This window comes from Antechinus flavipes, chromosome 2 (assembly GCF_016432865.1).
Source record: "Antechinus flavipes isolate AdamAnt ecotype Samford, QLD, Australia chromosome 2, AdamAnt_v2, whole genome shotgun sequence".
NCBI lineage: Eukaryota > Metazoa > Chordata > Mammalia > Dasyuromorphia > Dasyuridae > Antechinus > Antechinus flavipes.
The window spans coordinates 587,959,509-587,972,879 of NC_067399.1; the positions used below are offsets into that span (position 1 = coordinate 587,959,509).

Genomic DNA, 13,371 nt, shown 5'->3' on the forward strand with positions numbered 1-13,371 from the left:
TCTGATTCCAAGTCGAGTATAGTTTATATTAGACAGCTTCTTTATCAGAGAAATCGAAATATACAGTGAACATCTGTGAAATATTCCTTCTAATTTCTATTTTTGTCCATTACCCTTTCTTTTTTTCTTTCTCTTTCTTTTCACTCCCTCTTTATCTCCTTTTCACTTTCTAAATGACTTTTGTCATAATTTTGAATTTCTGGGCTATTTCATCCATTTGTATCATAAACTTATGGTTATTTAAACATATTCTTAAAATAGGTATAAAAACATCTGGACAAGATCTTTAAAAATAAATTTCATTTATGCTTTAAATCTTTTTGTAAAATATCTTCTTTAGGAAGAAATTCATAGCATCAACAAAAATATTTTCTGTTATTAATGATGAAGACTTAAAAAAAACTTTTAAAAGAAAATCTTAAAAGGATTAAAAAAAACAAAAACAAATAGAATGATAGTCATAGTTGGTTCTTTAGGCACAATGAAATTATAAGGAGCATCAAATCCAGAATTTAGGCCATTTTAAGTATCAGCTAGAAATGGATATGTTTGGGAACAGTTGTTTCAGGTAAGATCCATTGAATCTCACAATCACTTCTTTTTCAGACCATGTCAACAATCCCATCTCAAACTCCTATCCTTTATCCAAAACAAGTTCAACTATTATTGTTAGAATATTTCCAGAGGCAACAAATACAACTGCAGATCAGAATTGCAAATGCTATACTTCTTTTTATATGTGTGTCTTAGAGAATATATTCATAGGATCATTGAATTTCAGAGTTTGAAGGACCTTTTGTTATATAGTCGTAACTCCATTGTATAGATGGATAAAGTAAGGCTTAAAGAAGAAAATTACACAGTTATACAGCTAGTCAGCAGAAAACGTGGGTCTAGAACCCAATTCAGCTTCATCAGAAAGCAGTATGATATTATGAAAAGGTATTACAACAAAGACATGATAAATTAATGATTTAAAGAGTATAGGTATTTCAGGACAACTCTATTCTTCTAATCCTGTGGGCTCCTATTCATATTTTCCCATAAATCTTCCAGAGAGAATGCTTACTCAGCGTTCTATAAGGATTTCTCTTGTTCTTATAATATATTTGAGATACCAAGGTACCAATAGATCTGTCCATCCTTATCCCTTGTTCCCACTTAACTAATGCCTCATATCATTTTCTGCTCTCACATATATATTATTTACAAATCATTGTTGGTAACTTGCTGTCTTGAATGCCTACCATTCATAGTTCCATTGTTCTTTAAATACTACTAAAACGATGCTATCCAATAATTCAGAGCCATATGGTGTCAAAGAGAGTATATTCGTGTTATTAAAAAGTATTTGTATAATAGATTCTATGGGTTAAGATGACAGGAAAAAACACTGAAGAGCAATTTCAAACTATGCCCAAAGGGCTATAAAATTATGTATACTTTTTGATCCAGTAGTGTCTCTACTGGGTCTGTATTCCAAAGAGATCATAAAAGAGAGAAAAGGATCCACATGTGCAAAAAATGTTTGTAGCAGCTCTTTTTGTAGTGGCAAAGCACTGGGAACTGAGTAGTGGATGTCCATCAGCTGGGGAATGGCTGAATAAGTTATAGTATATGAAGGTAATGGAATATTGTAAAAAATGATGAGCAGACTGATTTCAGGAAAGCCTGGAAAAACTTATATGAACTGATGCTGAGTGAGCAGAACCAAAAAAAAATTGCACACAGCAACAAGATTATGTGATGATCAACTGTGGATTCAGCTTTTTTTAACAGTGAAGTGATTTAAGGCAATTCCAATAGACTTGTGATAGAAAGTGCCATTTGCATCCAGAGAAAGAATTATGGAGACTGAATGTGGATCAAAGCATAATATCTTCACCTTTTTTATTGTTCTTTGTGTGCTTGGTTTTTTCTTTTCCTTTCTCATGGTTTTTATTTCCCTTTTATTTATTCATGTGCAGCATGATGAATATGAAAATATATTTAAAAGAATTGTACATGTTTAACATATATCAGATTGCTTGCTGTCTAAGGGAGGTGGAGCTAGAGGGAGAAAAATTCAGAACACAGGATTTTGCATAGATTAATATTGAAAATTATCTTTGCATGTATTTGGAAAAATAAAATACTATTTTAAAAAATATAAGTACTTCATGGTCTTCCAAGTACAGTACTTACTACTTGATCTCTTCCTGCTCCTCATCCTTATATTACACTTATCAACAGTGTACATGTAGATGTACACTTTCCTTTTTAAAATAATTGAACAATTAAGTCATGCACAATTTGAATTTTCTAAAATGATAATAATAACTTAATCTCTGTTTTCCCAACTCTTCATTTTCCTGGCTGATCCCCAAGCCTGGCATGTGATGATCTTCCGCATCTCTACCTCCTGGCTTCCCTAGTTTCTTTCAAATCTCAGCTAAAAATCCCATCTTCTGCAAGAAACCTTTTTCAAGTGCCCCATAATGCTAATACCTTCACTCTGAGATTTTCTCCAATTCATTCTGTACATATTTTGTTTGTACATAGTTGTTTGTTTATATGTGTCTCCCCCATTAAAATGTCAGCATCTTGAGGGCAGAGACTATTTTCTCCTTAATTAATTGGCTGACTGACTCAATTGTTCCTGTTTTTGTTCAACTTTAACCTGGATTCAGCAAGAAATTTTCTAAAGGAAAAGTTTCTCAGTAAATATAAAACTGAGTTAAATAGTTCTCTTTGTAAAGATTAGTACTCTACTTATGACCAAATGCCCATTAAAATTGTTTTTGTAAAGTTTATTCATGTCTCCCAGGACAACTTCCCATTTTACTGTCCTTGAGTTGAAAAAATTGTTACATAAGCCCATTTTGTGTTCCATAACTATTCCCAGATTGTTCACCATGAAAAATGTTTTGCACTTACCAGTTGGCACTAACAGAAACCATGCTTTTTCCTTCAGAGACAATCTAGTGATTTCAGATAAACTACTTAACATAATTCCTCCTCTAGAAGCCAGGTTTCACTGTGTTAGAAAAGATAACTAGAGCAGAAACTATGCATATTTTATTATTGTTTTCTTTATATGTTTTATACCAACTTCAATCAACAGCTTTCTCATTTCTGTTGCAGCAGAGCTTGAGGGACAGGAGCTATGTTAAATAATGTCAAAGACCTGGGAGGAGAGGGGAAGGTGTGGATTTATTAGACTATCTATATGTAAAAGATTTGAAAAAATGATTAATTTTATACTATTTATGAAGAATTGGTAGTAGAAAGTCAAAAAAATTATTAGACTTCATTAGAAATGTGAACTCTTACAAAGTATAGGATTGTCATCAATATTAATAGCAATTGTTTTATCTTTGTGAAAGCTAGAAATGAACAAAAAGTAAAAGGATAATATTACTTTAGGCTCATCTATATATGTGAACAGGCTATGGGCCCAAATATACACTTATTGACCTATTTCCTTAAAAAAAAAATTCAGAAAAGTTCACTTCTGAGAAAAGAGTTAAAACAATCTTTGTTTTGAAATCTTATTTTTATTTTGAATATAAATACAAATAAAATGGGCATTTCCACATATATATAGTAAAACAGAAAAAGAAGATTGTACTTGAAACTACAGGTCTCTATTATGTGCAGCTTGCTTTTTTTAAAGTATTTTTTCAAATGTCAGAAAATCAAGACACTACTGTATTCTTGGTGTTGTGAGTATTGTGAAGAACAATTTGGAACTATGCCCAAATAACAATAAAACTGTGCATCCTTTGATCTAGTGATTCCAATACTAGATCTGTATCCCAAAGAGATTTAAAAAAAGGAAGGGGGACATGTTTGTACAATAATATTTATAACATTTTGTGTGTTTAAGGTGGCAAAGAAATGAAAACTGAGGGAATACCTATCAATTGGGGAATGGCTGAACTAATTGTGATATATGATTATAATGGAATACTATTGTACTATAAGAAATGATGAGCAGAATGGTTTAGAAAAACCTGGAAAGACTTATATGAATTGATGCCAAAAAGTGAGCAAAGCCAGGAGAACATTGTACATAGTAACAGTAATATTGTACAATAATCAACTGTGAATGACTTAACTATCTTCAGTCATTTGGACTCTTACTGGTCCAAATGCAAACTGACACATATTATTTTTTTTGTTTGTTTTTTTCAAGTTAAGTTTTCTTCTACAAAATAGCTAATATGGAAATCATGTAAGATTACATATGTATAATCTATATTAGATAGCTTACTTAGTCTGGAGAAGAAGGGAGAGAAGAGAGTTCCAGGAAGAAAATTTGGAATTTACAACTTAAAAAAAAAACCCAAATGTTAAAAAATTGTTTTTACAATGTAATTGGGGGGAAGGATTTTTTAAAGTATATAAGAAATTCAAACAATAGCTTTCAAAGCTGTCCTACTTTCCTCTGTTTCCTTCTGGCTTCCTGTCTGGTCTTTGTTTCTTTTCTTTTCTTTTCTTTTTTTTCTTTTTAACCCCTGGCCTTCTCACCCCTTTCTTTTCTGGACCTCTCAAAAAATAAAAATAAAAACAAAGAATTTGTAACATATTCATAGCAAAACCAAACAAATTCTCATGTTGACTGTAACTAAAATTGTTTTGTAAAACTACCTACTGAAAAGCAGTTTTGAATTTTTTGGTTCAATTTATTCAAGCTAGCTTGGAACTTACTGGGAGAGCTATTACTAGGAATATAGTTTGGAAACAAAGACTTTCTTTGAGAAAGTTGTAACTTAACAACTGAGGTTTTATCTGTTCCTATAATGTTCCACAATTCAATTTCCTATGTCCTGCTTTAATATTCTGTGTCTTTTTGACACTGTGGTGATTTTTCTGATGGGGGAAAATCTTTGTTTATGAAGTAAAGTATATTTATTTTAACATCATTATGGGACAAAGATGATATATCCCTCTCTAACACATACTAAAATACAAAATCTTTTAGAGAAAAAAGCCTCCAATATTGAAACACCAAAAAGTTGCTAAAGTTCAACAAGAAAACTCATAATTCTTCATACCCCATTCATGATAGATATCTGAAACTTTACTTTTATGATACACATAGTTGCTATTCAGTATTATAGAAAATTTCCATTTTATTACCAAAGTCAATAAAGAAGATTAAACTTGCTAAGAAATTACTATATTTGGTTGTTTTTTGCACATACTAGACACACACACACACACACACACACACACACACACACACACACAGCCATTTCTAAATACAAATTCTAAATGGGCACAACTGAAAGCTGACACATAATCAGCCCAAAATAGCTCACTTGAAAGGGCCCTTTTAGTAGCTCTGTATTTGTGACAACTACATATCCCAGATTTCCTTATACAGTCACAACTTCATGCTATTCTATTGTCCTTATATTTTAGCATTCCAGAAATTATAATATTTTGACATATATGGTATTCATCCATGCAAGATAGTGACAGGAACTTGCACAGAGTGATGGAAGGCCACAGGCTGCTACAAATAAAATCCTTGACAATTCCAGTAAATTTGTGATGGACAGTGCCGACAACATCCAGAAAGAGAACTATGGAGACGGAATGTGGATCAAAGCATAGTATTTTAAACTTTTTTGTTGTTGTTGTTTGTTTGCTGGGGATTTTCCCCTTTTGATGTGATTTTTCTCGTGTAGCATAACAAATATAGAAATGTTTAGAACATTTGCACATGTTTAATCTATATCTGCTAACTTGCTATTTAGGGGAGACAAGGTTTTGCAGGGTGAATGTTGAAAACTGTCTTTGCATATATTTGGAGGAGTAAAATAGTAATGGAAAAAATATAAAATTCTCAAGTGGGCAACCTTACTATACTTGGAAGGGACTTGTTGAACTTAAACATTGTCTCCTAGATTTGATCTGGATTCTGTGTTGACCTGTTCAGTCTTTTGAGTTGAAAACTAAGCACAAATTTTTCAAAACTTAAGGCCAAAAGTCTTAGATTGAAATCTGACTCTGCTATTTATATAATTTTGTTTTGATTTTTATTTTTTAATTCAATTTTATTTCAGTTTCAATTTCAAATTGTCTCCCTCTATCTTTCCTCATCTACTGAGAAGACAAAAGAAACAAGACTCAATACTGGTGGATAGAGTCATGTAAAACAAATTCTTACATTAGTCATGTCCACCAAAAAACAACTAATAAAGGAAAATATGCTTCAGTTTGTATTCTGTCATTTCTCTGTCAGTGGAGAGTGTATATGTTTCATTAGAAATCCTTTGGGGGCAGCTAGGTGGCGTAGTGGGTAGAGTACCAGCCCTGAAGTCAGGAAGATCTGAGTTCAAATCTAGCCTCAGACACTTAACACTTCCTAGCTGTATGACCCTGGGCAAGTCACTTAACCCCAATTGCCTTAGCAAAAAAAAAAAAAATACTTTGGAACTGTGGTTGGTCATTATATTGATTAAGTCTTTCAAAATTCATTTTCTTTACAATATTTTTTTTATTGTATAACTTAATTCTGATTCCATTCCTCTCACTTTACAAACCATCTTCCCAAGTTTTTCTGAAACTACCCCCTTTATCATTTCTTACATAGTAATAGTATCCCATCATATTCATGCATCATAATTTATTCAATCATTCCCTAATTGATGGGCATCTCATCAGTTTCCAGTACTTGTCACTACAAAAAAAGATGGCTCCTTTTCTTTATTCTTTGATCTCTTAGGGAGTATAGACTTAGTTCAGCTATGTAACCTTAGACAAGTCATTTAAGTACTGTTGACCTTTTTGTTCTCATCTGTAAAGGAGGAATAATAAAAGCATAAATCAGGGGATTAGGATTTGAATTTTATCTTTCAATCTTACTACTTTCCACTAGAACAAAATCTATTGGGGGAAGAAGAGCCATAATAGGTCATGATTTTTTTTTTTTTTTTTTTGTAAAATGGGGGCAACATGGCACTTCCAGCTCTTCTGTGCTGCTATGACCCTATTATCTGAACTGCCTATTTTACAAGGTTAGTAAGTTGATCAAATGAAATAATCCTTTTAGAGTACATTGTAAACAACAAAGCATTATATAAGCATCGGTTTTTATTATTAAGAATAACTAGTTCATATCTTGCTTCCTCCTAACATTTCCCTTCATCAGCCTACCCCACCACTACCCAAATCCTTTTGTCCGTTGTACAATGGTGTTAATCCCAGACTTGTACATGGAAACTTTCTACTACAAGCACATCTCAGTACATGACTCAGGGAAATGCCGGGCTACAAGGGCAGGTAAGGGGATACTGAGGGAGCAGCACATGTCCTAGAGAGCACTGCCCATGGTCAACTTTTTAAGTCTTTCTGAGAAATTTACAGTCTGATAAACTGAACATCTTCCTAGCACAGTTGGGTATTTACTTAGGGCCAGACCAGGGCAGTGTTGTTGTTTTACTGTATCTGAGACCCCGCATTTATTGTTCAGTCCTATCTAACTCTCTATGACCCCATTTGGGATTTCCTTATAGAAAACAATGGAATATTTGCCATTCCTTTTTTCAGCTCATTTTACAGATGAGGAAACTGACACAAACCACTGTAGTATCTTTTCCAAGAAAACCCCAAATGGGGTCATGAAGAGTCGGATGGGACTGAAACAATTCAACAATACCAATAACTGTACCCTGTGTTAGCCCAGGAGGCTACTCATGATAGCTAATAGCTCCCATTTATATAGCACATATTATGTGCTATTATATATTTTCTTTCCCTCTCAACACCCCACACCCCACTGAAAGAAAGGGAGAAAAGAAAAACATTTCTTGTAACAAATACGCATAGTCAAGCAAAACATATCACTTCATTGCCTATAGCAAACACATACACATACATACACAAACATACACTCACGTTCCCTTTAATCTGCCCAATTTCCATTTTCCAAGGAATTTGCTGAATCATTTGAAAATCCTGAAACTATGTGTTATTCTAGTGTGCTGGCAAATTGACACTGAAATAAAGTGAACCTGCTAAATAAAGGTAAGGTTCAATCTATCAAGAAATCAAAAAAATATTACTGTGGTTCATAATACAGTTATGGTTTTGTTCAGATGAAAAAATGTTCATAGAATGATAGACATTACAAGTTATCTGCACATGCAACAAGAAACATGGTCTTTTATGATCTGAATCATATCTTAATTTTCCATTTTGTAATCACTGTTCTCTTTCACAGTTTTATTTGGCAATTAGTTGATTCCATTATCATAATTTAGCTGCTTGTTTTCATCAGCTTCCAAAACATATTTTACAATTTAGTATTATTACCTAGGAGATCTTCACAAAGATAGAACTTGATCTGCTTTCATTTGAGAAACTACTAAGGATGTTGCCATCATTACTGGAAAAACAAGAACTTTTTAATGCTTACACTCTGTTAGATTTTATAATGATATTAATTTCTTCCATTTCTCTTTTTCTTGATACAGGTGACAAGAAGAATTGACAGCCTTGAAGCATGAGTTCAGATGCTAATCCAGGAGTGATCACTACTCCTCCCCCTCCCAGCATGCCTCACAAAGAGAGGTATTTTGATCGCATCAATGAAAATGACCCCGAATACATTAGGGAAAGGAATATGTCTCCAGACCTAAGACAAGACTTCAATATGATGGAGCAAAGAAAGAGAGTCACTCAGATCCTGCAAAGTCCTGTAAGTCAACACAATTTAAGGAAATTTAAGTTTTTCCTCCTATCTAGGAACATTGAGTATAGAGGTGGAAAACTCAGGAAGCCCCATCAAAAATGGAGATCAGATGAGGATGGGCGTGGAGGAAGTTTCCGTTGCCCCCAATCCTTTCAGAGAAGCAGACAGCTAATTTATATGTTTGGCTTGTAAAGACTTAAGAACAAACTAGCATTCACTAGGGTTACTTTTTCTTGTGAATTTTCTGGGTGCTATGCTTCATTAGAGAAGTACAAAAGCAACTAGTGAGCTCAAGGACATTGAGCTCAGGCTGAGAAATCACTGGAGTGCAGAAAGGCATGACTGATCTAGGAGGAATCAAGACCTTGGTGAGAAGCCGCTTACACACAAATGTCATCCTGCAGTTACCTGGAAGTTCAGAATGGGGTTGAAGGAAAGCTTGAGAAAAGAGGAAAGAAAAGATGATTTTGTCATCTGAAACCTATTTTTATAAAATAAAATCTCCTCCCTTCTTGCCGGAATTGATTTTAAAGCATACTAAGCTATAGTGAGACAGGATAGAGGTTGATAGAGATCTGGGCTTAGTCAGGAAGACTTGGGTTCAAATGTTGCTTTGGATGCATATTAGATGTGTAAACCTTGGATTAGTGCCCTGAGCAGTTCCCTAAAATTAAAAATTGCAGAGAAAATGAGGACCTGCCTTATATTCTCTTTCTAAATAACACTATACCCACGAAATCAAAGATCCAGCTCCTCTCACTAACAGGCTGCAATTCTATTTTTAAGACAACATCCAGATTCTCTGAATGAACTCTAAAAGAATTATTACTGTTGTTCTAACCTCAGAGTAAAATCACAAAGGCCATGTGTTGGTTGTGGAGGATGAGAGAGCAACCTAATTGAACATGATTGAAAAACCACAGTGGTGCTGAGAATGCACATACTTTCTCCACAGGTGATAGAGAGATCATGGAATCTCAGCATGTTTTCACTACAGGCTCCAACTCAGCTCAGGTGGCTCTTGGATGAACCTTTTTTGTTTGTAACTCAGTTTTCTGGATAAGGATGATATTCTTTAGTCTTTAAACTTTCAAGTATTGTATTATAAAGGATTGGTCGAATTTATTAATGCAGACTGGCTTATTATATGCACAATGAACTCAAAGCAGCATTTGTAATGAAATTAGCATGGCCCTGAGGCATCATTCATTGCTCATGATCATGTGAAGCTCAGTTTGGGAATATTAGATTTCTACCTATTAAAAATGAGTGTGCAGGCATTGAGATGTTCAAGGTGACTGTAGCAAATTATTTTTTTAATTTCCTTTGGGCAAAATTGCAAAATTTGAATCAAAATTCTCCCCTCAAGCAACTTGTACTTGAAAGTGACTCAGACAATAATCATGAGGCCTTGATTAGGGAGTAGCAAGTACAAGATTCTAGAGATGAAACACTTCAGGGAAAAGATGAAGTTTTCAGTTTGAATGTTACCTCTTCTAGCCTCTGATAAATAGAAAAGGACTTAGACAAACACAATTTCTAGAGTAAAAGAAGAAAGACAAAAAGAAAATTGAGGAATGAACAAATATTTGTATGTCTTTAAAATAAGTTGTAGTAAATATTACACTGGTTTATTAACTTTGCTGATCATTATCAACTGAATTAAAATAGTCTAAATAGCAAGAAGAGTAAATTGTATTAACCAATCTATAGTGGCAAAAATAGTAACACTGTAATTTAAAGAAAATAAAATTGAGATGAGTCTATATTATATATTGAGGTTATTTATGAAATACACTTAGATTATTGACCCCTAGTTATAGCTAAAAAAATAAAATTGTGTTAGGAAATTTGTGCCTTTGGATCCATTGCTTTGCCCTGCAGTTTGCTGAATGCAGAATTAAGTAAGATTTCCCACCTTATTTCTGACTTTTCCTTACTAAGCTACCTAGGCTCTGATTTGGGTATTTTGTTTTTGTTTTTGTTTTCTTCATTTGCAAACTGGAGGTTCCTTTTTCTAGAGAGCTGAGCCAGCCTCAGATCTAAGAAGAGGTTCAGGTCTCACCTCTGAAACATAGTGGCTTTGTAACTGGGCAAGTCACCTAACCTTTTAGTATCCTAGGCAACTCTGTAAGACTATAAATTGCAGAGAAAGAGCAGCCAATTTGTATTGGTAGGAAGATTCTCTTCATGATAGAATTCCCCATGCTAAGGAAATCACAGGTACATTCTCTATCCCCTCTCATTGTTTGCAAATTGACTTAATAATACTGGTTATCTTTGCATCTAATAAAGATGAATAAATAGAGGTTTAGAGAATAATTAAATAATTAGATAATGATTAAAATAATGATTTTATGGACCTTCTTTTTCCAGCTGGCCTCATGAAATGCCCAGTAATTAGTAAAGAATAAAAGGTTACCTCTGTTTTGCTACTATCAAAGAGAAGAAAGTAGGCAGTGATTTAATTTTTAAAAATAAATTATAGGCAGATTATTCTAAATTTGACCAGGGAGTCTAAAATGTTGTGCATGAGACCTTTGAGAGAATGTCTGCAATTTTTTCAGATTTCCACCTTAATATTATGATAATATTAACAACTAGCATTTATGAAGTACATTAAGGTTTGCAGAGTATTTTATAAAATATGTTATTTCATTTAATTCTCACAACATCCTTGTGATTCAGATGCTTTTATTATCCCTATCTTACAAATGAGAAAGAGAGAGGTTAAGTCACACCACTATTAAAGAATGAAAAAGAATTTGAACACAGGTCTTCCTGACATCAGGCCCCAAGCTCCATCCACTATACCTGCCCCTAAGTGTACTAATGTAGAATCTTAAGTCAGAATAATCTTGAGTCCAATGAGCTGTCTTCTCTTTAATAATCTTAAGTGATGAGTGCACTTTCAGCTCTGGAGCCTGAATTCAAATCTTTTTGAGAACTACACTGATTTGGTTGATATAATTCTGTCCCTAAAGAAACTTGTTTTCCAAATATTTTCTATTTCATCATTCTGAAGGGACAATTGATTATTGTTGATTTTTTGTTTTGTTTTTTGCCAGATGGAGGAGGATTTAGTAGAGATTTTTTAATGAATCATGATATTGAATGAAGTCAAATATAGAACCAAGGAATTAGGATTCAGAGGCCAAAGAGAAGACAATAGAAACTTCTAATAGACCAAACAAGAAAATGTGACTTCTTAAACCAGAAAACACAAGAAAAGGCTATTTGGACAGTACAACAATTTTCTTCTCATCTTACAGCAGAGATTCTTAACTTTTCTCTATGTCATGAACTCCAGTTGTAGTCAGTGAAGATTAAGGACTTTTTCTCAGAAAAATACTTTTATATGCATAAAATTATATCCATAGGATTACAAAGGAAACCAATTACACTGAAATCCTTTTATCAATTTTTTTTTTTTAAATCAAGTTTATGGACCCTAAATTAAGAACTCCTGTTTTTCTATGGAAATGGTAGAGATGGTAATTGTAAATCATTAACTATGTATTATCAAAGCCTCATGTAGGAAAGAAAAACTGCTAACATGGCAATGTGGATTTCTAACATATGCACGAGTTAGCAAAAACTTATTATTCTTTTCTTATTTTCCACATGGGGCCTACCCCCATGAGGTCCACTTTTTACCACTTCTTCAATTTTTTTCATAGATCATTTGACTCAGTAATACTTAATAAGGACTTATATACTTCCCTTCTCATACGTACTTATTTTTTCATTTGTGAGCGAAATACAAAAAAGGAAAATATAAAAGACTTCATTTTAGACAGTCAGGATTTTATGTTACGTTGAGTGTTCTACTTTAAGATGGCCTATGATTTCATTCTCCCCAAAGGAAAAACCTTTTTATAACATTGATTAGAGATTCTGAGAGTCTCTCATAATCAAGAAAAGTCAAGGATGGAAGCTTATGGTACTTAGAAATAATATATTTAATTGTATTAAAATCATTCATATTGTTTTCTATACCCATCTAATATGAGAATCTCATGAAGATAAAAAATTCATTTATCTCTCCTTCACATTCCCTTGCCCCCAATAAGTCAACCAAACTCAAAAAGAATTACCAGTTTTATAAATGTTTTGAAAAGCCAAAATTTTGCCACAATGTCCATCTTAGTTCAGGCCTTCATCACCCCTTACTCATATTATGACAATTTCCCTGCCTCAAGTACATTTTAATGTATCTTCCAAACCTTTGCCAAAGTGATTTCCTTTAAGCACATATCTGACCATGTCATTTCCCCTACTCATTAAATTCCAATGGTTCCCTATTGCCTCTAAGATGAAATGTAAGTCCTTCCATTTCACTTTTAATGCCTTTTGCAACCTGATTCTATCCTATTTTTCTAGCCTCATTGTACATAACTCTTCTTCCTACACTCTGTGATGTAGGCAAGCTGAATCCTTCTCTGTTGTTCACACACATTCCATTTTCCATGAGCCATCCTGAATACCTCCCCCTTATGGAATCCTTCTCTTCTTTTAACATACAGATCAAGTATTACTTTTTACATGAATGAAGCTTTCCTGATTCCAATTGCTAGTACCCTCCTGCCCCAAATACTTTACTTTTATTTGTATTTATTCTCTTTATAATTATTCTCTATATACTTACATGCATACATTATATATGTAATCCTCCCCATTCGAAT

At 33.4% G+C, this 13,371-nt stretch overlaps 1 protein-coding gene across 6 annotated transcripts in view; it reads left to right on the plus strand.

Moving 5' to 3' along the window:
* Window positions 1-13,371, plus strand: part of ADD3 (adducin 3) — a 161,229-nt gene that overhangs the window by 121,768 nt on the left and 26,090 nt on the right. For all 6 annotated transcript variants that reach the window (XM_051981373.1, XM_051981372.1, XM_051981377.1 and 3 more), the window contains one exon: window positions 8,469-8,692. In XM_051981373.1, coding sequence (XP_051837333.1) covers window positions 8,498-8,692 — 195 coding nt within the window. In that variant the 5' untranslated portion in view covers window positions 8,469-8,497. The remainder of the gene's footprint in view (window positions 1-8,468; window positions 8,693-13,371) is intronic.